This window comes from Plodia interpunctella, chromosome 21 (assembly GCF_027563975.2).
Source record: "Plodia interpunctella isolate USDA-ARS_2022_Savannah chromosome 21, ilPloInte3.2, whole genome shotgun sequence".
Lineage (NCBI taxonomy): Eukaryota > Metazoa > Arthropoda > Insecta > Lepidoptera > Pyralidae > Plodia > Plodia interpunctella.
Window position 1 is genome coordinate 1,982,902 of NC_071314.1, and position 26,076 is coordinate 2,008,977.

General features: G+C 38.4%; 1 protein-coding gene across 3 annotated transcripts; it reads right to left on the reverse strand.

The window, feature by feature from the left end:
• On the reverse strand, window positions 1-24,612 carry LOC128679400 (uncharacterized). Of its 3 annotated transcripts, XM_053761604.1 has the most exons (11): window positions 24,424-24,612; window positions 23,874-23,936; window positions 19,350-19,524; window positions 19,171-19,237; window positions 9,942-19,089; window positions 8,662-8,756; window positions 7,687-7,872; window positions 4,981-7,100; window positions 4,249-4,683; window positions 3,262-3,642; window positions 1-1,848 (listed from the first exon to the last, which is right to left on the reverse strand). In XM_053761604.1, exons 3-11 carry the CDS (start codon window positions 19,514-19,516, stop codon window positions 633-635), a joined length of 13,815 nt encoding a protein of 4,604 aa, XP_053617579.1. In that variant the 5' UTR covers window positions 19,517-19,524; window positions 23,874-23,936; window positions 24,424-24,612; the 3' UTR covers window positions 1-632. The 3 variants fall into 3 exon arrangements, with proteins under 3 accessions (XP_053617579.1, XP_053617577.1, XP_053617578.1); XM_053761602.1 differs by lacking the exon at window positions 23,874-23,936; XM_053761603.1 differs by lacking the exons at window positions 23,874-23,936; window positions 24,424-24,612 and adding an exon at window positions 22,889-23,843.
• Between the last annotated feature and the right edge of the window lie 1,464 nt (window positions 24,613-26,076).

Here is a 26,076-nt window from a genome sequence, read left to right on the forward strand (position 1 = left end):
TAGAATTTAAAGATTCTTTAATCAAACTTTCAGTTTTCGCTACGAATGTAAATTTTGCAAGCTGTAAAGAAATTAATGTGGAATATGACCTCTATTGAATTCACAAAGAAAAATTTGCAAAAAAAATTGCCCCTTCAAAACTGACATGTCTCCGATTTTGAGACATTTTATTTACATTCAACGAGTTGCGGTTTGCACATAAATAGCGCACGGATTTCTAGAATTTCTATGTCATATACTTTTAGTTTTGGTGTAACAGTCCCAACGCTATTGATGTGCTAACAAAAACATCGAAAAATTAAAAATTTCTTAACATTTCGATCTGAAATTGACACATTATAGTAACTTAAATACAAACTAGAAAAATACAAATGCTTTGAGGTGAGTTGTTATCTTCCAGACAATCACTTAACACGACCTATAACTATAAACTTATAAAGAATGTTTGGTAATCACAGATTAACATGTCCAAGTTTAATTAACACCTGTAATCATCTATTGTAGATCGGTTTACTTTTCTAATGTTGAATTTTTAAGTTTGAATAGAACTTTCCTCTATAAGTAACTAAACTTGGACCAATTCCTACTTAATATTATACACATTTAAATTCACAATAATTCTTGATCAATATTCACTTTTTATAGTCTTTTATGACCACCCTAGGATTAATTTTTAATATTTCACTTACTTTTTTCACGGTAAACGGCATCATAGTGTTACAGAACGGCATAAGAGTCGTGACATTTTCATACGCGTCCATCGGAGTAGGCTTAGTTCCGTAGAACGAGTATTCTTCGTCCTCAGAGATGTACAAGAAAGGTAGCTTCGTGGTCGACTTCTTGGCGACAGTCTGCATAGGCAATTTGGTAGTGGACTTCCTCGCTACCTTCTTAGGAGGGGGACTGTCGTCGTCTTGGATGTCTATAGTTTCAGTAGGCAGCTTCCGGATCCTCTTGAACGCGGGCAGCGTCGACTCGTCAGAAGTGGCATGGTACAGGATCTGGTACACGAAGTAGTTGCGGGGCTTGCCCGGGTGCACACTGGCGTAGTGCTCCTCCATGAGCTCAGTGTCCTTGCGGAAGGTGAGGCACACCTTGCAGTTGACGACTATATCCCCATGCTTCACGAACACAGCGGGCGCGTCCTCGTGCGCATGCGCCGCCGCGCTCTCCGTCGTGAACGTGAGCTGGCACAGCAGGCAGAAGCGCCACTCGCTCGTTCTGCTCCTGCGCCTCGACTTGCGGTTCTTCACGTCGAGGACGGTGGGCGGGCCCTCGGGCAGCGGGTTGGCCGCAACCTTCTTGGGCAGGTCGGGGTGGGCGGCCTCGAGATGGGCCGAGACGCTGGAGCGGTAGCCGGAGAAGGCGCAGTGTCCGCAGCGCACAGGCGCGAGGCCGTAGTGGCGGTACATGTGCTCGCGCACCACCGTGCGCTGCTTCGACCGGAAGGGGCAGTGCGGGCACAGCGTCAGCTTGCCGATCCGCTTGGGCGGGTGCCGCTCGTCGATCACCAGCTTCTCGTCGTCGCTCTCGGCGGGGAGGGGGGCGCCGGCGGGGGGCGGCGCCCTCGGAGCCGACGTGGACGGTTCCGGTATGGAGACGTTCTCCTCGTAGCGGACGACGAGGAGCGAGTCTCCGCTGGCGGGGGCGCTGACGGGGGCGCGGGCGGGGGCGCGGGCGGGGGCGCGGGCGCGGCGCTGGCGGCGCAGCAGCGCGCTGAGCCAGGCAGCGCGGCGCCGCGCTGAGCGCGGGGCTTCGCAGGGCCGCGCGGGCGCGGGGTGACTCTTGCAGTGGAACTGCGCCTCGTGGTACGTCTGGAACTTCTCGGGGCAGTTGCTGCAGCTCCAGCTGCAATTTGTTACGGATTATGCTTCTGATTCATTATGGCATGCTATATGTGATAATATATTTTGTAGTTATGGTATACTATGTAAATAATTTGCGCAATAAAGTATTGTTATATTGTATGGTTTTGTATGTCAAGTATAAAGCAAATCACACTGTAAACAATATCATGTTAATTAATGCTAATTTGCAACGGAAATAAGATGACTGCCATAAATCAATCGATACAGCAATTATTTAAAAGCTTCTCTATTAGCTACCAAGCAAAATTTCACAAGCAAAAAATGTTATACATATAAAAAAATAGTAAAATCCTATTGAAAAGCTATATATTAATAATCATGCAGGAATTAAATATTATGATGTATCACGTATATTGAAATGACTGCCTATTAGTAAACTATATACACATGAATGGCGTTTATTGATAAATTTTAAAATAGATTCCGAAATAAAAAACTTATTTGAAAAAATATGCAATCATATTCCCAATTTCTAAATGAGTAAATAATTATTGAGTATAATTATTCCCAACACCATCTAAATGAGAATTATCATTAACGAAAATGATCTGATATATAAGTATATATATTTTCCTTTCATCAGCACTTGATCACAATCATAATATGTTTCAGTATACCTTTTGACCATGTACTTTATTGTGTACTTACATGTTATATTACTGATAAAAAATGGTAAGCCCTTCTGGCATAATAGGGACCAACACTGGTTGAATGAGTTTCTTTCGGCATTTCTTCTCAGCAGTGGTCGTTCCGAAATGCTAGTAGTTTGTAGCTTTGGTAAACATCATTTAATTTAGAATATGACGTGAAAAAGTGCCTGTGAAGGCCAAATTTCTGAATAAATGATTTGATTTTGATTTTGATCAACCAATGTTTATTAAATGGCCATAAATTGAGAAATTCTCCTGCCAATAGTAGTGAGTGTATTAAAGTTAATTATATAAATTGTTGATTCATGTATATGTAAGTACCTAAATATTTGCTATACATCTGTATTATATGTACGCGTACGTGTACATAGTACCTACTATTGAAAAATAAGTGAATGAATGAAATTAAATAAATAATAAATAAATAAATATATTAGGACAAATCACAAGTAGCCCCAAAGTTCGAGACTTGTGTCATGGGATACTAACTCGACGATACTATATTTTATAACAAATATATATAGATAAGCATCCAAGACCCGGGCCAATCAGAAAAAGATCATTTTCCATCATGACCCGACCGGGTATCGAACCCGGGACCTCTCGGTTCAGAGGCAAGCACTTTACCACTGCGCCACCGAGGTCGTCGTTAAATACATAGTTATTTGTCCATAAATATAATATGTCAAATATTACTATGTATCGCAAAATCGAACGATACTACATATCATTAAATAACTCACCGTATTTTATTCAACTCGCCCTCCATATGTTCCTTCATCTCGTCCTCACTATCGGTCCGGAACACACACTTTGGACAACAGAACTGCATGTTATTGGCCACTCCAAACTGCCCGAAATCATCTTCCAGCTCTTTAAGGTCAAAATTCTCTGTTTCAACGTCTTGAGTATTTGTGTTTGCTTCAGGCTTTGTCGCTTCAGTGTTTTCTATAGGCATGTGTCGTTTTTGGGTTTTTATGCACATGGCGACCCATCCCGCCCTCATGTTGGGGTCTCGCAGTGCCTCTTTGGGCCTGGCTGGTTGTCCTTCGTGCTTTGTTCTACAGTGTATCAACGCTTCGTGGTAAGTTTGCGAATTGTCGCCGCACAGTATACAACACCATCTGAAATGTCAAGTTTCGACTGTACAAAATGATTGTGGGGTTAGCATGAGATTTCTTGTTAAATCGTTATAATATGTACTGTTGTATTAAAATAACATAAAAAAAAATGTTGCGAGAATGTAATCGTGCTGAAAATTTCAAAATGTATATGGAAAATTGTTACTTCCTTATACGTTAAGATAGTGGCGCTGTCCATTTTCATGTAAATTTTGAAGTTCCCGATAGCATCACGTTCACAAAAAAGCTCATACCAACCCCATAATTAGATTTTTGTGATTCAAATCAATAAACGAGCTATTTTTAATGGTGAATCGAAAGGTGATCCTTAATTTCCAAAAAATGTACAGCCAAAAACAATGAAAAGCAATCTATGTTCCTGAACATTTATTATTATAAATTTATAATAGCATATTGATAAAACATTTTTATTTATTTACACTTGCACAAAGTCCATTATAAGCAAATGTCTCTTATGTATAAAACTATGTACAAAGCGTTGTGAATATAAAATTTAATAATCGATCGCTCAAATAGACTAGCCTTGACCTAAATTCAGAGCAAAACATTAAGCCAATTAAACATGCGAAATACATTTTTAATTCTTACCGTATTTTAGCCAATTCGCTTTCTAAATGTTCCTTCATCAGCTCTTCCTTATCGGTTCTGAACATGCATTTGGGACAGCAGAAATCCTTATAGTTGGGCACTCCGAACGACCCGAAAGCTTCTTCCAACTTCTTAGGTGTGAAATTGGTAAGAGGCGTTTCAGCTGGCTTTTCCGGCGGTTTTTGGGGTGCGTTTATCAAGTTCAACCCTGAAGGACCAGGCGTTTGCACCTTCTGCATGAACAGATTTTGTTTATTCTTATCGATGATAGTGGTTTGGTGTTGGAGGAGTGCGGCGACCCATCTCTCGATGTTGTCGTCCACCGGCAGGTTTATGGGCAACGGCTCCTGCATCCGTCCCCGGTGCTCCGTAGAAATGTGCTCGTTGAGACCATTTTTATGGAACGCCTTGTAAGAACATATGCTGCAGCGCCATCTAGAAATAAACGGTTGTAAAGTAAAACGGACTGTGTTTACAAGTAGAGAAGCAATTAGCTAAAATGAATAAAAAAACCAATCGTAATATGCATGAACCATAGTATCACATGTGTAAATAGAGATTATTTATGATCAAAATAATTAGCAAGCAATCATATTCTGTTTTGTTGTTACAAAAAGGACTAATAAAGCATGAATATTGTTTTAAAAGGGACAATGATATGGACAAAAGTACACTACTCACTTGCATATCTAGTAAGTGTAAATCAACATAAAGTTGCGACAATATACTCACTTCCTATACTGCAGTTCCTCGTACAAATGCGACTGCATGGCTTCCCTGCTGTCCTCGGTCACCACAGTACACAGACAACACTTGTACCGCAGTCCGTTGGGCTCACAGAACTGGCCGAACCTCCGACACAACTCGTCAACACTCAACCCACCATTCGCACACTGGTCTTCCACTTCCTTCTTCACTATGTTAAGGTCCACGGTTACCGCGGCCGCATTCACCGGAGGATCGACTTTAGCAACCGGACCTTCAACGGCCACCTCGGTTTTCACCACTGCATCTTCAGTGATACCCATTTTCTGACGCTGCTTCATCCATTTTGGGGTGCCGTCCTCATCTGCGACAGATCCTTCGCGGTAGTAATAATAGAATATGTCCTCCGGGCGCCCAGGGTGAGAGTTCGATTGATGTTTCACTACGTTTTCCAATGTCGACGTCCTGAACGGGCAGTAAGCGCATTTGTACTGCATCTTGGACTGGTGCTGTTTGGAGCAGTGGTCGGCCACGTCGGGCCGCAGCATGCTCTTGTACCGGCACAGGCCACACTGCCACGGCTTCAGGTCCATGGTCGGCGCGCTGGCGGCCGCCGGCACCACGGGCCCCGTCGCCTCTTCTCTCACCACCATCACGTGGCCGCTACCCTTGTGCGCGTCGTTGATGTGCTTCTCTACGACTTGCTTCTTGAAATAATAATAAGTGCACGACGAACACGCGTACAGAGACGTGTCGTGCATCTTCAGATGCAGCAATATCCTAGCCGCTATCAAGGGTTTAGACTTATCCAGGTGCTGGTACGGCGGGCAGTGGACGCAGCGGTAGTCGGTGGTCCCGGAGTGCAGCGTCTCCCAGTGGCAGCGGAGCATGGACTCGTCCACGGACGTGTAAGAGCAATCCTTCGCGCCGCAGGTATACCGCTGCCTCTCGGGCACGTATTTAGGATACCTGGCGGCCGCTTCGGGAGGTATTTGGGACACGATAGGTCCGACTTCTTTAGTCTTTTCCTTGGCCAGAGAACTGGACGCCAAGTTGACCATTTTATCGAAGTGCATCTCGTTGGTCTCCAGATGCGGGACCGGATTGACGGGCGCCGTCTGCGGGACCGGCTGCTGCTCCGCGTGCAGCTGCAGGTGGCGCACCATGTTGAGCCGCACCTTGGTATTGAACTCGCAAAGGGAGCAATACACCAGCTCATCTAATATAGGATTTATCGGCAACTGGTCTACGTCTTGCGGGCCGTAGCGTTTCGGTTGCTTCGCCGGGGGCGCCGGGGGCGCGCTCGAGGACAGCTTCCGTTTCAGGGGCGCCCTGGGGGGGCTGCTGGACGTATCTTTCTCGACAATGTGATTATTACTGCCAGTGCTATAAATTACATTCACTTTGGTGATTTTGTGAATCATCTTCATATGACTTTTCGCGCCTTTAAGGGAGTGTAATTCGCGATTGCAGCAGCTGCACGTGTACTTTTTGCAGTGGTCAGTTATGTAGTGTTGCACGAGAATGTCTCTGTTCTGAGTCATCTTGTGGCAGTGCGGGCAGGCCATGGGCCAGTTGGGGTTGTAGCACTTCAAAATGTGTAGTTTGAGACCGGTGTCAGTTTTGCAGCATTGCAAGCACTTGGGGCATTTGAACACTTGGTCGTCGACTAATATGCTTTTGGATTTAGCAGATTCGTCGTCGCCATCCGTGGAGATGTCGATGACGCTGGCCGAGGTCTCGCTAGCATTTTCACTAGCCTCTTCGTCGCTATCGAGGCATACGATTTCGTCGGTTATTTTCGAGGGTGTTATATCGACCGGTTCCGATTTGAGAATGGGCGTAGTTTGTTCTGACAATTCTGGTTGTGGTGTGGTGGTTCTTGGGGGGGTTTTGTTGGTCGGCGTTGGGGATATCGTGGCCATGTCTTCGGTAGTATTGGGTGGTGCTTCGGGGAGTTTCTCGGAGGTGGAAGCGATGGTTTCGAACATGAGTTTGGTTTGTCCGATGAGTTTCTGAAGGTCTATGGAGCGCTCAGCCTCCTTCTCCGGGTTCTCTGGGAGAGAACCAGTGTTCACGTGTTCCACTCCGATGCTGCTCCTGTTGAAGGACGCTAGTGGAAGCACTCGCATCTCTGATGATCCGTCCTAGAAAAAAACAATTAAATACAGTGCATATAATGCTCCAAATCCTTTAGTGTAAAGATAAATGATAAGATAACAATAGTTAATTAACTTTCTCCTTATTATACATGTTTGTCTACAATACATACTTAAAAATTTTGAAATATTCACTTTAACAAACTTGGCACATTATGAATTAATCATTTTAAAAATCAGATTCAATAATATATTAATTTTTAAAGTGTATATTCCAATAATAAAGAAGAAGAAAGTTGTTGTGTGTGTTCTACGTAATGACCACGTCCTTCAGCCATGAGGAATACGATTATGAAGGAAGAAGTGTAGCATAGTCTGTTTTTTCTGTTTTTGCTTTTAATTAAAACTAACGCCTCGCCCGGCTTCGCTCGGGTAAAACCTTAACAAAAAGTAGCCTATGTCACTCCTGAAGGTTTCGCCTATCTCTGTAAAATTCCATCGAAGTTGGCCCCGTAATTTTTAAGTTTACTCATTGCAAACAAAACAACAAAACTTTCCTCTTTATAATATTATGTTTGTTATTAATAAAAATGTGATGGGGGCACTACTAGTGTGCAGGCAGACAGCGACTCACCTTGTTAGTGATGATCCGGAGATAGGCCTGCGGCAGTCGCGCGGGGTGCTGGAGCGCCGCGTGCGCCAGCAGCTCGGACTCGGAGTCCGCGCCGCGCACGCACCACGTGCACTGGTACAGGCCCAGCTCGTGCGACCGCATGTGCTGCACCAGCTCCGGGCCCGTCGGCAGACTTTCCGAGCAAATCTATAAACATATACATCAAGTCTTACTTCTTCGTCGGGTCGACCAACCCAATTTTAATATAAAGTTCAATTATTTTGAAATAATGGTGTGGTGTTGGGGTATATTTACTAAATGAGAACCACGGAATGTGAATATACTTGCGCTTTATTCAAGCGTCTGGGTCAGACTACTTGTGCTTAATACAATAGGTACAGAATATATAAGAGTCACCGCTTGCGACGCGATGTAAATACATTTTGTATATAGGTTTACATTTTGTATGCATGACCCTACATCTACATCCCCCTTTAAAAAGCATTAAGGATTTAGATAAGCGTTTCTGAGTTTTTGTATGTTTGAGGCGGGTAATCTCCGAAGCTACCGCACCGATTTCAAAAATTATCTTACCATTAGATAACTTGGATAATGTACCTTACATTATCCAAGATTGCTACATTTTATCTCAAATTTCGCACGGGAGCGAAGCCCCGGGCAACATCTAGTAATTATATAGTAAGCTCTCCGTGGGAAACCATTGTAGGAACATGCATACCTACCTACCTATATACAAAATGTATACCTATATATTAATATTATATGTAAATAGCATACAGGAATTATGGATTTAAATATGTATATGTTATAAAATATAGTATCGATAGATCTCCCAAGATCATCAACCACATCAGGCAGGATCACATATAAAATCACAACTGAATCTTCAAAAAGATATTTATTTTACACAGTGCCCGCCATGTCTTTTTTAGTGCGACTTCCTGTTCCTAAAAGAAATAAACCAAAAATACGTACATAACACGAATGTTCCCCCACGTGCCGAGTCTGAAGATGGTCGCAAAACTTGCGCGCTGTGTAGGTTTTAAACTTGCATCGACCCTCGCTGTCACCTGCAAAACGATTAAAAGCTTTTATTTAGTTTTCCCGATGTTTGTCCGTCTGTCTGTAATCAAATCTTACAAGTTTTATCAATTTTTTTCGTTTGCCCTACAAAGTTGAGATTTTCCAAGTCGCTTCAAATTCCATGACTTTGCATTATTAAGTTAAGCACGCCCTGATGGTGCACCGAAGATGGGCTTTAGACGACGGAACTCCTCAACGATTTGCGTGACAAACGCTTTGCAACCAGATCTGTCTGACGACAGTAAAAGACCTTCTTAATTAAATCATATAATTAAACAAAATACCTCAATCTCAATTCAATTTGAAATGGATCCCGAATACCTGGTATACCTACCCGTATACCTACCTACACTAAAAAATCCTATGGCAAATGCGAACATTTACCAACTGTAGTGTTATTTTTATAAGGATCTTACTATTGTTTACATTATATTTAGGTATCTGCTGATACTAATTTAATAATTTTATATTTACAAAACAATATAACACTTGGGTATTATTTTACTTGTGCCAAACCACGTCGTAAGTAAATATTATTATTTACAGGTCAAAGTTTGAATTTACCAGTAAAAGGTTTACAGTAACCGTGCCAATTCAAATGCAACAGAAAAACTGCACTCGACACACCCAGAACCACCAACCAACCTAGGTTATGTGGCATACTTACATTGCAAAAGTTTGCTCAGATATCATTGTCGTTGTTACAATAATATTATGATATAGTACTACAACACCGTAGTAGAAACGAATGATAAATCTATCATATTTTTTAACACATTGACACCGAATTCCCATCCTACATTGAAAATATTGAAATGAAAGTATTATTGTCTTCCTTCGTCGTATATCAGAGATTTATAAAAATTGTTTCAGTAAATATGAGAATATTACTAATATTATTCCCAAGGAGGGTTGGCGTCAGGCAGACGGCCAGTTGTAAAAACTTAAAGTTTTTATTTTTTTACGCTGACCCCGGGCTTCGGGATGTCACAACCCCGAACGCAACCGTACACCGGTTGCGTTCATGCAGAGAGAGAATATTACAAAAATAAATACAGCTGTTTTATTTATTACCCGTATAAAAGGTACCTATATATTTCACGATTACAAGATAGAAACAACTGTTTGATTGTCACTTAGGAAATATAAAATAAAATAATAAATTTACTCACCATGATTACAAACATAATATTGTACGACGGCGTCTCTTGACAGCATTTTCGCAGTATCTTTTTCTGGGAGTACGGCATTGGTGGATATGTACACCTGGACTTGTTTCCCAGGGTGTGCATTCTTCGAATGAGCTACCACCAGCTGAGCAGCGGCAGCTCTATAGAAACAATGTCCACATGAAAATGGGCAACTGGCATGCTTAAAAACGTGAACCACCAAGTCTATAGCATTGCCAGAGCAGTCGAAGTCACAGTACGAGCAACACAGAGCATTCTCGCCACCAATCTTTTGATGAGTCATAGCGTGAGACAGCGCCATGTCTGCTGAGTCTGTGGCGAAAGAGCAGAAACTCCCAGCGCATTTGAACACTCGAACCAACTTTTCTTTTCTCAACATCGCTTCTTGCACGACTGGGTGCTTCTGAGACATCACCTTAATTTGAGTTGCCTCGTAATTGTGGAACTCATCTTCTGGTTCCACCTGTGGTTCAGGCTCCGACGGTTCAACCACTTCTGCTTCTGGTGGAGTTGCAAACTCAGTGGTAGGTGCAGGTGCTCCTAGACTAATTACGCTTTCTATCTTCGGTAAAACAAGGCCCGCTTCTTGAGCATCGATACTTTTCAATTGAGATAAAGGTCGCACGTTAATGTACTGTCTAGGAGCTGGGGATGGGGCTGGTTCTTCCACTGGTTTCTCAGGTTCTGACTCCTTTTCTAGTACGGGGAAGTCATCCACATGTTTGTCCAAGAAATGTTGCAGGCAGTCTTTAAACAAATGAAGACCTTGGGGCATCACAATCACTTTGCACATAAAGCAATAACCATCCCAATTCTCTAAATGCTTCGTTTGCACGTGCCTCTTCAAAGAAATCAAGAGGGGAGTCTTATAATGAATTCCTTCTTTTTGATATATGCAACAAACAAATTCTTTGTTTCCTGTGTTTGTGTAAGTCACTTTGAAGTGAGGATAAGCAAAAATGTCATGAGCAGGATTCTCTTGAAGACTGTCATTTGCTACAGCATTTTCAGTTGTAGAAGAGACAGACGAATCATCACGTATATTATGTTCAGTCATATAATGTGATAAACACTGCATAACCGAATATTCGCCTCGAGGCTTCACGAAATAATTGCAATCTATACAATATCCGCTCCACTTTCCCTTATGAGAGTTTAATTGAGTTTTCAGAGATGTTACTGTGGAACATTGATAATGGTCTTGACCGTCTATATTGCAAACAAATTGTTTCAGCCCATCAATTTTAAAATGCACATCTGAAATGACATTCTCGGAGTATCTATTATTGTCCATATGCGTTGCTTGGAAATGCATTAGACAATCTTTGAAGGAATATTTGCCTGGGCTGTTCACAAAATCTTTGCATTCCATGCAATACCCGTTCCATTTCTGGTCTTTGTGCTTTAAACTTACATGTGTTCTCAATCCTCTCGTGGTGCTACTCGTAAAGTGACACTCTTTATCTTTCACAAAACACATTAATTGAAGCCCAGTTCCTGTGTCAGTGTAATTTACTTTAAAATGGGGGGTGCCATCAGAAGTAGCACCCACATCGGTTTGCAGATTTGTCCCAGTAGGCTCGACAGCGGCGTTTGCCATTTCTTCCTCAAATTCTTCTCTCTCAATTTTTACAGGCGTCTGATTTAATGAGTTACTAATGTCACTAGCACTGTCATCGGTTTCAAAAGTTATTTTCGATTTTAATTTTGACTTGGTTTCAAATGATAACTTTATTTTGTCTTCACGCTCGATCCCATCTCTTTCCTTTGTTTTGGAGTCGGCGACAAAACTGTTAGTTTCCGTTGCATCACTGCGGTCGTCACTCATTTCAGTCACGCTTTGATTAGATCGCGAACTTCTCAAAACTCGAGCTTGACTCGACTCTGCTCTAGGCGCATTTTTAAGCACTCGTTTTGATAACATGTTGATAATTTTTCTGGACATGACCGCCAAATTGATCGTATACACTTCAGTTTGTTCATCATTATGACGTACAATTACATGTGTTTTTAAATTTTCGAGTGAAATTTGTGTAAAATTGCATTTTCCACATATGTATCCAATGAGTTGTCCATTTATATCTTTAGGAGGTGGAGGAATATCCAAATTGAAGGGGCATCTAGTTATATTTACACATTCGGAACAAATATGTTTGTATTCACCTGTGTGCATGCTGACAACATGCCAAAAAAATGATTCTAAAGCTGCTTTTTTCTTTCCGAATTCTTTATAGCAGAATCGGCAAACATATTTATCAGTAGGTATCCTGCTTATAGCCTGGAAATTGATTTCTTCGCATTGTTCAATAGCTTCTTTTGCAACTAGAGGACTCAGTCGTGATAAGGGGATTTCAGTGTGAGGATGTTCTTTTTTATAATGAGCAACAATTTCTTCTCCACTATAAACACACAAACGACAGGAGTATGTAAAAACATTCTTAACATAACTATATTGCTTGTCTATGAAACAATTATAGTCAGGTATAGCGATTTGATTAGTTTCATCCGTATTAGTAATTTTAGAATCAATCTCGACAGCTTTTTGTTCCATCTTTTTCTTTTTATTCTTAGGCTTGATAACACCTGTTTGCCAGGAAAATTTCTTGCGCTTGGGTTTCTTCTTCAATTCTGATAGCGGTTTTAATTCAGACAACGTTTCGGAACTACCGAAACTAGTAAGAGAAGTCTCAGATTCGTTATCTGAATCAGAGCTATCGCGAACACTACCTTCACTAATTTTACTAGTATTTGATTCATTTATAGAATCAGTTTCGAATTCATAAGGATCTAGGTCCATAGATGTCTTTTGAGATTTAGTTTTAGATTTAGGTCCAGGTTTATATTTAGGAATAGTTTTAGATTTTTCTATTTTTTCATCAGAGGTTTCAATCCGTACTTTTGATTTCGGTCCTGATTTCTTTCTAACTATTGATCCGACCTTTGGTTTACCAATTTTGGCTTCCACATCATTATTTGATTCAGTTTTATGTATTTTTTCTAAAACGACAATCGGTTCCGTGTCACTTTTTGTTGAATTATCTTTTTGATTGTTGTCATCCACTAATTTAGCTAAGCGGCACATTCTAATTCCAGTCACATTTAAAACATCATCGCTGATGAACATTTCTTTAATATCTTCTTGTAATTTGAGTAATTCAGACTTTTTCTTTTTCTTAGATGTGATAGATTTCTGTTGATTTATGTCTGATCTTGTTACACGCTTTTCCTCTACAGACACTTTCTTTGATACAATCGGGTTTCGCTTTCTTGTAATTTTAACCTTTTTCATAGGATGTTTCTTCATTATTTTATTTTTTTTCCCAACATTTGATTCATTGGAATCCGCTGTTTTGATGAAATCTTGAACATTTGTGATTTCTTCATCATTTTGTCCTTCAAATGATTCTTTTATCAAATTTTGTTGTCCATCTTCTTTACTTTCATCATCATTATTTTCAAAACATTCCAATTCAGTACCATCCCTAGATTCTTGGTCTATGCCCATTGCAGTATCTTGTTCAGCATCATCCCTAGTATCTTCCTCATCAGACACGATTTCACTTAATTTTTCCAGCTTTTTCTTTATTTTGTCATTTTCATTCGACTGATCTCCGAGCATACTAAGTAACTCTTTCAGTTTTGTCTTACTTTGCAAAATTGACAATATATTACCAAGTGGGTCTGAAGTGGCCGCAACATCTTTGTTTGATGAACTAGATTCTGGGTCTTTTGGTGTCTGGGCAAAAGTGTTGCTAGACGAAACTTCGGAAACTTCACTGTGCATTTGATCAGTGCTATCAGGTAAAGCACCCAAAGGAATAGATTCTTTTGAAATAACTTCCGTATTAGTACTATCTGGAGTACTAGATCTTACAATGTGTTCGTCATTATGTGATTCTTCACCATTCAGTTCATTTATAATATTTTCTGTAGTAGATACAATAGCATCAGCTTCTTTGAACGATTTGGTTACATCTGCTTCAATCTTAGGTGTATCTGATTCACGAGTTTCGGACATATTTTTATCGGTGTTGTTATCACCTAGATATCTACTAGATTTTTCTTGAATAGAAACTTTAGCAACCGGAGTGCCCTTTGTATGTACTCCATCATTTCCCGGAGTTATTTTTTCAATTCCAGTAGATTTCTCATCATCTAATGACATCTTGACATCTCCAGAGTTATCTGTTAAGTTTTCTTCATTATCTTTTATTTGCTCATTTGTGATTAGTGGTGTTTTTTCTTTTTCTAAATCTTGCGGAGCATCTGTTAAGCAAATTTCTTCAGTAGTAGTATTGTTACTTGTATTTTGATAATTACCTAGTAAATGGTTTATTTCTTTCAATGCATTTTCTACGGAAACATCTTTAGAAATATCGTTTGCTGATTGAGAAGTAATATTTTCCAACATATTTTCGAGAGAAATTTCGTTGGTAAATTTATTCGCAATTTCAGTTTTAGGTGTGTTTATGTCGTCATCTAAATCAGCTATTAAGGAGTTAATGGTATCAATAACTGGATCACACACGGCATTTTCTAAATCGTCAATAACAAAACTGGTATCTAAGGAAATATTTTTCTGTTCTTTATCAGTGGACAATTTTTTTTCTGTAACCTTGAAACTCTTTGTATTGTGTACGGCTTCTTCAGATTCAGATTCAGAATCTCTAATCTTCCTCATAGATCTACGAGTTCTAACTACCATATCATCATTAGGAATTTTCGGTTCCTCGTTTTCAATTTTTTTACTGCCCTTTTTAACTTTTTTGTCGACGATGTCTTCCTTTGCTTTAATTTTATTATCCTTAGATTTTATATTAGAAATCTGCTTACTTTCTTTTTCAGTACTTTTGATTTCCTTATCTTTGTTTTTATGGTTTCCACTAGTCTTGCCCTTTTCTACTTTAACCAATGGTTTATCTTGTTTATTTTTCTCTTTTATCTCATCAGACTTTTCCGAGATTTGTATTACAGGCGGTACTTCCTCAGCGCGTTTTATTTTCGGAATTTTATAATTTTTGACTCCATAACCTGATCCCAAAATTGTACCACTAGCAATATTGTCATTAGAATAAATTATTCCGTGTTTTTTCTTATCACGAGAATCATATCTATATCTATCTTCTTTTGGTTTGTTTCTTGAGTCATGATAAAAATCACGATTCAATCTGGGATCTCTGTAATTCTTTCGAGGTGAATAAGTTACTTTAGAATCATTGTATTTCCTGGCCTCAGTTTCATTATTTTTCGATGCACGAGGACTGTTTCGATCTAACACCTTACTATTCATTAAATCATTTTTTTGCTTCGAAGCAACATTTGCTTTAGACCTATAAGATTCAAAATCAGCTTTGATTTCATTAAAGCTTTTCGTTTCTCTTGTATCTCTAACAACACTACGAGCTCTCCTAAAACGATCATTTGTATTTTCTGCTTTATTCATCGAATTCAACGGTCGAGACATAGTGCGGCCCACACTCGCCTCCCGAACAAATGTCCTTCCAACGCTAGATGCTCGATTATTCCTATCAAATAATTGATCAAAAATACTCTTCTCTTTATTTGTTTTCATAAAATCTTGGAATGTAGAGTTAACACTTGTATCTATAGCAAAGGAACGCCCAGTATTAGACTTTATTGATAACGTATTACTTTCTTCTCTTTCAGAATTTCTACCAACACTTTGAGCTCTCGAATTTGAACGAACTTGTCTATCGTCGATTTGATTTGTCCGACCAACGCTTCTTTCGCGTTGGAAATTAGCTCGCGATTCAAATCTTGTATGTTTATCATTATGGTAATAATCGGTATCAGACCTACGACCTCTAGCGCGGTATTGGTCATGGTCATAATTTCTCGAATGATTACCACTACTTTCATGCCTTGACATTCTTTCTTCGTTGCTGTTACGGATATTTTGGTCATTGTAATAATTTGCTCTATTTCTATCGTTTCTACCAATACTTTGCTCTCTATTTCGGTAATGATCAATGTTGTATGATTTGCTCTTTAAATCATGTATTGGATTATAAGTTTGAGAAGTGTTATATGCAGACTGCTCTTTAAAATATCTATGATTTCTATCATCGTTATGAATATTGCTTTCATTACTTTTTTGAAGTCTTGGATCTACTCGACCGAAAGGATGGCTGGGTGTCATCGGCACTTCTGTTCGCCCAAAAGAATGACTTGGTGTTGGCGGACATTCAGATCGACCGAAAGGATGACTGGGGGTTGGTGGACATTCAGATCTACCAAATGGATGATTGGGGGTGGGTGGACATTCTGATATACCAAATGGATGACTGGGGGTAGTTGGACATTCAGATCGACCAAATGAATGGCTGGGAGTCATTGGACACTCCGATCTACTGAAAGAATGACTTAAAGTTGGGCCTTCTGACCTTCCAAAGTGAGGATTAGGTGTCGCTGGACAATCCAATCTCCCGAATGGATGACTTGGAGTTGGAGGACACTCAGATCTACCAAATGGGTGGCTAGGTGTGGAAGGACAGTCAGATCTACCGAATGAATGACTAGGCGCATCGTTCCTTCGATACATATCATCTCGATTATAAAAACCACGTGAATCATATCTGTTATGTTTTTTCTTATCTTGATTATGTTTGAGTAAGCGATCATCTCGCTCATCTTTTGTTTCCCAATGTGGAGTAGCTTTGTCGGATTTTTCCCAGTGTGGCCTCTGCGTATCTTCAGAGTAATCACTAGGATCATATAACGAAGCATAAACATGTTTGCGTTTTGGTTGATCATCGATTTCAAAAGTTTTAGAATTCGGTGTCATATTTGGTATCAAATTCGGTATCCAATTAGGCGTCATATTCGGTATTATATTTTGGGGCATACTAGCGGACATAGTCGGCGTCATATTCGGATTGGACGTCACATTTAGAGTAAGTACTTTGCCGGCAGGCATAGCAGTAGTGACATTTGGATAATTAAGAATAGGCGGAGGTACGGGTTGGGGGTCGATACTATTATTTAAAGTAGCGTCCCTTTTCAATCGAGGATCTGATGGTCTATTTGTTTCTTGTTTTGCAATGCTTTGTTTCGATTCATTGATTACGTCTCTACTTGGAATTGCTTTTGTTATTGGAATAGTAGCCGCCACTGGTGATACTACAGGCATTAATGTTCTCATATCAACATCTGTTTTTGAGCTTACAATCACATTCTTAACCGGATCAACTGGTATTATAACGGGATTGTTAGTTCCAATATTACTGGACTCATCATTGTCTGGAGATTTGGGTGCAAAATCAACACTAACGTCCTCATCAGACTTGTTAAGATCTTCGTATATATCGTCATCATCTGAGCTTAATTCATTATCCAGGGCGAATTTAAATCTTTCACACTCCTTTTCTGTTAATTTAAGACTTTGTTTTTTATTAAGATCATCTTTCAAGGACGCCTGTGAAGTAAACAAGGGTTTTACAGCTGGTTTTGGAGTAGATTTTTGTTTATATTTTTCAATTGATATTCTTTTTTTGGGTGCTATTTCTTGTGTGTTAGCTACTTTAGTAACTTTCGGTTGGTGCAGTGCAGGAGTGACTGGGTCTGTGACAGGAATAGCAATTGAATCACTTAATATCTCGTTTTTGAGAGCTTGTAATATATCTATTTCTGAGACAACATTATCCTTTGGTTTGTGTGAGACATCATTTGGTTCATTCAAAAGAGGTATTTTTATGTCATCTTTTGGCACATCTTTGACTTCTTTGGTTGTAACTGACAGGATACTTTTATCAGATGAATTATTTTCGCCAGATAACAATCCAGATTCTTTTTGATCATTACTTAAAATGTCTTTATCATTGTTGAGAATTTTATCGGTCTCTACTTTATTTTGTTTATTATCAGTCTCGTTTTCAATTAATGGCTTATAAAAGTTGGGTTTGAATGACATATCATTAGTATTTTTAACTTTCGGTTCGATGTTTTTATCCACTTCTAACAAATTTATTTCTTTATTTTCTATATCTTCAATGTTAATTGATACTACCTTCTCAGGTGGCGCTTCTTTAGCTATAGACTTCAAGCTTTCGTCATCAGGTAATTCTGAAGCTTTTGGAGCAATTTCATCGTCATACATATCTGCTTTTTCAGTTGATTTGTTCGGAACTTTACATACTTCCGTTGTAATAGTTGTTGTCTTCGATTCTTTAATAGAATCGAACATTTCAAGCTCCGATACATCACTAATATCAGAAACCAGACCTTTCTTATCAGACGTACTGGGTGAATCCGAACTAGCAGCTTCATTTTCAGAATTGATGACTAGGCGAATTTGAATTTTACGTGGTTTTTGTTCCTGTTTATTAGACAACTTTGACTGTGTCGGTGTATTTTGATCTTTATCCAATATGACTAGGCTACCGTAAATATTTTCAATCGCTTCGCTTTCACTGTCAGATATTTCACCTTCTTCTATATCTTCTTTTCGTTTATTTGACTTTTTCTTTTTCTTCCTCTTAGTAGAATTTAAAATTAAATCCGATATGTCATCTTTGGCACCTGTATGTTTCAGTTCCCCAAGAATCTGTGACCTTAGTTCTCTCAATGTTGCTATATCAACATCATTATCACTACAATTGATTATCCTGGAAAAAATATCCGACGTGTTCAACGAATCTAAGCTTTCTTCAGGAACTTTCAATGTGATATTCAGGTTAGAATTAGATGATTTTTTCTGCTTAGATTGTTTTTTATATTTTCTGTGAGTAGGCGATTGTCTTGGGGATCTTCGGCTGAAAAGTGGTTTTTCCAATATTTTATCGTCCTGTTTAGACCAACGCTGATGGCTTGGTTCAGGGGAAACTAAAACGCGAGTATAATTTCTCTTTGATTGAGAATTTTTCGTATCAGTAGAGGCCGAAGCCCCGATCGCGTTTGGTCTTCTCTGGAATAAAGCTGGTTCCTTAGCGCCAGCTGTACAGGAATCCTGACTATCATTTGCTCTAGCTATCTCAGGTAATGTATCCGGTAAATCTTCTTGCATTTTTGTTACAATTTTAAGTTTGTTACGAACAACATCTAAATCTGGCTCGTCCTTTATTTTTACTACAGGACTAGGCACCTTCAAGTCTATACCAGGTAAGGTGTCTCTCTGGAATAAGGATAAAAATAATTTAAAACTTTCTTATATTAGTTGCTATATATAAATCAAATTAATCTCATAATAAATTACCTGTTCAACTTTAGCATATAAATTTACGAGCACTTGTTCACATTTTAACAAATTTTCCATTTTCATCCTGAAAAACAAATCTAAATTAGTACTTAATGCAGAATATTGTGAAAAAAAAGAAGGTAAATAAATACAATTTGCACAGTTACATCATAGAAGTAAAAAAAGTTAAAAATTACCGTTTTTTCTTATCTAATAACAAATCTCTCAAAGATCTGATCTTATCGAGTTGAGCTTGTCGTGGATTTGTTGATCCTGACGTATTCTCCAGTCTTTTTATCATACTCTCCAAGAATGGAATATAGTTCTTCATCTCCTCGAACTTCCGATCGTATTCGGAAGCCATATTGAATTCTATGAAACAAATGAACAAATATTTATTAATACAAAAAAATAAGCACACGGCATAAAAGCCGTCAGTATAATGTGCACACATCCCCAGGACTGCAGAAGCGAGGCAGTCGTCTCAACAGCATCCTAAAGACGTTAATATATTGGATGCGTAGGGTCTTTATTCAATAAGACCAAGAACCAAGATACATCCGGGAAAATGAAGTCATTTATTTGTTTATACATTAAGAAGCTCCCTCGCTAAATGAGATTCTAATTAATAATCATCAAGCATAAGCACGGACATTTGTGGACAATTCTAACTAGGCATACTAACAAAAATAAGGTTATGAGAGCGCTACCGGCTCACAAGCGCGACCATAACATACAGTCAAAATGAAAAAAAAAATACCACGGAGATTGTACTACAGTGATAAAGGATTGATACATGTTCAAAATAGTTTTCCATTATACAAAATGCAGTCACAATTTACGACAAGCATTTGGTGGCCATCTTTCTAATAACATTTATTATATACTAGCGTTGCGTAGTATAGTATTAAAGATCTAAGATCATACATAGGGACAGACAGACAGCGGGAAGAGACTTTTGTTTTATACTATGTACTGATAATGATTGTAGCATAATATAAACTTTTTTGTTTTCGGTAATAAATTTATGAAATTGAGTTGGTGGTGCTAGTGAGCCGGGAGCGCCTTTTAAATTAAATCCGTCAGTGCCTGGGGTAAATCATGAAATCTCTTGCCATTAAGACTTTTTGGCCGAAAAATTACCGCAATTTTTTCCATTGGAAACGTGTACAATGAAATACAGATCTTTTTAGAAAAAAATAATTTCGACATAAACTTGTATTATTATTGATATTTTGTCGTATTCAACGCATGATAAAACATGTCCGTGCAGTAAACCATTGAAGAGTTCCCTTTTTGAAAGTCGATCCTAATACACCACGAGGTCTTGTTTTTAAATTAAACTACGCGAGGAATTTCGTCCTCGGAACCAAATCTGCGGGCACCATCAAGTCCTATCCGTAGAAATGATCAATGTGTCTACAGCAAATGTAAAAATAATCCCTGACTTTTCACTTTTCCCTCACCATTTTTTCAAATTTCCAGACCATGACTTCCAAATTCAAGTTAAGCAAAGTATATAATATACCAAATCATAATTCACGAAAAAGAATAGAATAATTTTGAAAATAATAAAGAACGTAGTTACAGGGAGACCGAAAAAAAGATGGATTGGTTATGTGAGAAACGTAAAAGTAAGGAATCAGGACATGGCAGGAATACTTAAAAGTACGTAGTACAATAGCGTAGTAAAGATTATTGAATAAATAATATGTCTACTGGGATTATAGTAAAAAAAACTGTCATAATTTAAAAAATCTCCAATTTTCCCTAACTTTCCAGGTAGCTCCTCCATTTTACTGATTTTCCCTGACCACTTTAAGCTTGTTTGTTTGTACACATGTAAACAAAATAAGAGGATATCTGCTTCAAATCAATAGTTGCAATATTCCACCAGATCCAACATTCAACCTCATACAAGCATATACATATATACATACATTGAAAGTTTTATATCAAAGACAAAAAAAAACTAAAGTCGACGAGCTAGAGTAGCCCAATGTGACTTGCATACCTCTTGACCCATCTCATACAAAGCGGAAGATTGGGCCGTCGAAAACCGGACACGATAAGGAACAATAGGTATTAGCTTTATCCTGTTTCTTCCGTGTATTCCTATTCTGCGGCTGTTACATCCGTACACCCTTGAATTCATGACATGAATGCCGCAATTTAATTTCGTGACCTATCTCAGTTTCTCTCATTCCATTTACCATTTCTAGATTAATAGGTATCTCATCACGGTTCCCAGTACACGTCCCGTCATATTTACCGCAACGTGTCCAGTTTCCCCACATGGTACTAATTTTCGAATTGCGTGACGAGTGTTTTTCGGTTTCTTAATATGTAATGTAGGTAAGTATTAATTATACCACAATTTTTATTTTTATTCTCAACCTTATTTATGCAGATTTTTTTTTCAAATGAAATGATTACTTATAAAGCAAGCAGCATCATTTAAAGCAGTATTTAATTCTAGACATTTTTCAAATTCCCAGATGAATAAAATAGACAATTAGGTAGACCTACCTACTTACTTTCCTAATAACTCGTCTTTCCGTCTTTTTATTAGGTAAGTAAATTTTTACAAAGTTTCAAGTACGTTACGTACTTATGAAAACAAAATCTTCAGTTCCGATTATTCCCAGTAGTCCCCTCTAGCACTGACCCCCGGGGTGACAACTGTGAATTTTCTTCCCAGTTGCGAATCGCAACTAAAGGAAAAAGTTAAATTAGGTATATTCACTACAATTTATTGATCTTGATGTATTATTAAAGGCGTGGTAAAAACATAGTTTAGGTTACACCCCAGTCTCATTATGAGCCGGATATTGGTGCATTGGATATTGTAGTCTTGATTGAATCCAAGTGGAAGCCTGGAATGAACGAAAAAATCCGAAGGCAGAATCTCAGCGGCTTACAAAACATACATATTTTAACTATAATATGGTACTGGTAACTTCCCTTTTACTGGTAACTTCTTTATGAATAATCCCAATATTTTACCTACCTACTTTCACACTAAACCAAAATCCATTAAATTTTACATGCGATCTTGTATAACGGCGTAGGTAGGTACTTGATATTGTAAGAAATTTGTTCAGTATAGGACAGATTGTGAGATTGGACAGACTCGTGGATTCGGCAGATTCTAGGATTGGACGGATTCGTGCAGCGGCTAGCTTCGCAAAGCATATTTTGGAGCTCCACGAAAATATTGGTCACATTAAAATAGTGTCTACCTACTTAGATTTGTATCATTAAAAGCGCGTTGTAGAATAAATATATCTAATATGATTTAATTACAAGATTTTTAATTAAATATACCTATTACTAACAATGTTAGCTTTTACGTCACAAATAAAAATAAAAACTTAGGGCTCCGTAAATGCTTAGCTTTACTAACGGGTTCCATCTTCAAAAAAACTTGAGAACCGCTGTAGGAAGGAGTAGGTATGGGTTACTTACACACTATCTTTCATCCCGAAAAAGTAGGTGAAAATATCACACGAAGCGAAGCCGCGGGCAAAAGCAAAGTATGATTCTACTTTATACCTACGATTGAATTAGGTTATCTACTAGGTGCGTAGGTATGTATGTATAAGTAGGTAAGTACTTAAATGTAATACCTACAATTATAGCTAGTTGTGGTAAGGTGTAGGTAGGAATAAGGACGCGTTGTACAACTACAATAAAATGTAGGTGCCTAAATAACTGATAAATAAAACGTACCTACCTTTCACACTCTCTATTGAAAAAAATCCACAACATATATTCAGTCGTCAAGTCTTCTGTGAATATTTATAAGCACATTTACAACACAGTCTATGTTAAATAGATATACCGTCATATCAAATAATCGTGTATTTTGCCAAGAATTCTACAAAAAGTAAGCATGAACCGAAATAAATAATATGAAAAACAAATATAAAATAACAGAAACAACTAATTAATGCACTTCTACAAAATTTTCTACAGCAAATCTCCATTCATTTTAATCACACGTTCATTCGCAGCAACTTGCTTACTACACGCGCTTCGGTTGCACTGCAACTACAAAATGGCGGACGAAACGAACAACGCTTTGCCTGTCGCGGCACAACGGAGACGGGCGGCCGAGGTCATTCCACTTCCATGAAAAGCACACGAGCGCCAGTTACAAGGGTGGCGGAATTTTGAACTAATATCGATTTTTCATTGGTTAATATATCAAAACAATATTAATATAATTAAATTTACATATTTGTATACATTAAAATTGCGTTTTTTAATTTCCAAATAATATTAATTTATATAACTTAATAATAAACTCAAGTCACAAAATAAGTAATTCTCAACAATCGTACAGGATTCCGGACAAAGACCACCATTGTAAATAGAGATGATATCGAGAGCTACTAAACATTGGATTACACACACCTACATAACGCAATAGTATAGTAGATAGGCACATCAAAATCATATTTTATGAATATCTAACTAGATAGTTAGGTAGGTACATATCTAAATAAATGTATATAGGTACGTCTGTAATCGAAAAAAAAATGGCTAATATGGCCGACGAAGGTAGTGGGATCCGGATATGATATCCTAACAGATATTTTTTTCTAAAATGATGTAAAATAAGTAGGACTACGCCGCGTGATATTGCCTAATGTCTAAAAAGCGAGTTCGAGTTGTGTATAGGTTCCTATGTATGTACGAGTTTGCTTTCAACATACCTTATCCGAATCATTTTATTTAGGCATCCGCAAAATTCTTGACTTATGTATCCGCTTGAGCAGCTATTGATTTAAAGAAAAAACAATTTGTTTAAAAGGAAAGTATTTTTCGTTATTTAGAATAATTTACTGGGTAAATATAAGTGGGTAACCTACATCCCCCTCCCTTTATCACTTATTAACATCAGATGCCAAGAATTATACCTAATAGCCACGTTGATATCTATGTGTTCTATTAATTTCAATTTAGGATGAATTTAGGCTTCGATACATACATACCTAGGTCGGTATAGAAGTAGGTATTGATGCCAATTTAGGCAAAAAACACGATGTTGAATCTAGTAATTATGTAAGTAGGTACCATACTAGGTTAGGTACCAAATCAATTTACTTATGATTTTACAACAATGTAGCTTTTTCCAGTTCTCACGAATGAAGGACGCCATGATGTAGTGAGGTAATCTACGCCATATCTCAAATTCCAATCGTCGTTTTTATACATGAGTATTTATCAAAAAGCAAGTCTTGTAGTTATTCAATTTTCACTAACCTCACACACAAATTAAATATTAAATTCCTAAACACGATCACTTCTTTAGGTAACGTGTAGATTGTACATTTTTCTTTGTCTGCGGAACGCGTCCCTGTTTAATAATGGCGTTGCGTTCTTCACTTTGTCGACTCGGGTTAGCGAGGGAAGGGACTGCTCGCAGATTGCTATACGAGCAAAATGTGCAACTAGAAAAGGATGTCGGATTGTCGGGCGACCAACGCCCCACCGCGCAATGGGCCTCCGCCAATCCAAGTATCATTCGACCGACGAGCGCTGCCGCCGTCGCACAGTCGCACGGTTTTAATTTCCTGTGAATAGCAAATTATTCCACGCCTCGCGGTCCCACTATTCGAAGTTGACTGTTCTCGGCCATTCTAGTGTTTATTTTTCTGTGGCGTTCGTCGTCTCTTGTTTCAGTTTTCTCCCCAACCAGTAGCTTCGCTTGCTGCTAAACAAAAAAAGGATCATCACGATAGGGTGAAAAAAAACAGGTTCGGTTGTCTTGTCAAATGTGTCAAATAAAAAAACTGGATATCAAAGTCGCGGACGTCCGAGACAATGCACATGAGTAATTTAATAGTGTGACATAATAAAATAATTAAATATACCTACCTACTGGCACTAGTAATAGTTACCTAGCTCTTTGTAGGTAGGTAGGTACTATAGATTGTGTGTTGGTGACGTTGGTGTTAATCACAATATTGTTCCTTCCAAGAGATAAGATTCATGCACAGGATTCATGTTACACTGATGTACAGTCAACAACATAAAGTTACCCTGAATTAATCTCTGGCGCGTATGACGTGGTAATAGCGGCGAGTTTGCAATGAATTTGGGTAGGTTGATGTGCTGTACCATAGCTTCTTGTAACTTGCAAACCAAAATATGTATTCGAATAAGTACTCGTTGTTATCCTATGTTTCTATAATGATATTCTTTGACAAGATCACATTAATTTATTTCCTACGATAACAAAAATATTATTTCCTACGATATGTAAGAGGTACTACAAAGTCGGTATAGGTAGTAGGTTAGTTGGATAGATGTACCGAGTTACGTAAATCCAACTAACCCGGTTACACATAATTTTTCCAGAAGAATTTCTATCCAACAGTGAGAACCGCATCATCATGGTAATGGATGTTAATGAGGATGATGTATAGAGATTATTACAGATTTTTTATCTGCACTTATAACTGCGGTTGTTTTTTTAACTTTGTACCAATCGCTTAAAGGATGTAACTTTCACTAAAATCGATTTCAGTGATTTTTGAAATAGTTTTTCTTATATCGCGTGGCCACTTCGTGTTGAAACAATATGTCATTTATTCTGTAAAACGCAAGTTAAACAAAAATCCATCAAAAACCAAATAGGTACTAAGTACTGATATAATTATTCTTGATAAAAATCATAGTGCTGTAGAGTGTTGGATGTAAAAAGGCTAGGGCGACAGATTTTAGGGGGCGGCGCGGGCGCCGTGACATTTCAAGGCTAAGTCGTCTTCATCATAACGACAATTGGCTACCCAAAAACTAAGGTCCTCAATCCCCAGCCGCTCCACAATTTAGGACTAGTGCAGCAATCCTTGTAATGGTGTGCCGAGGGTGTTAATTATTGCTATGTATCTCTGGATATCAGTCAGTACCTAC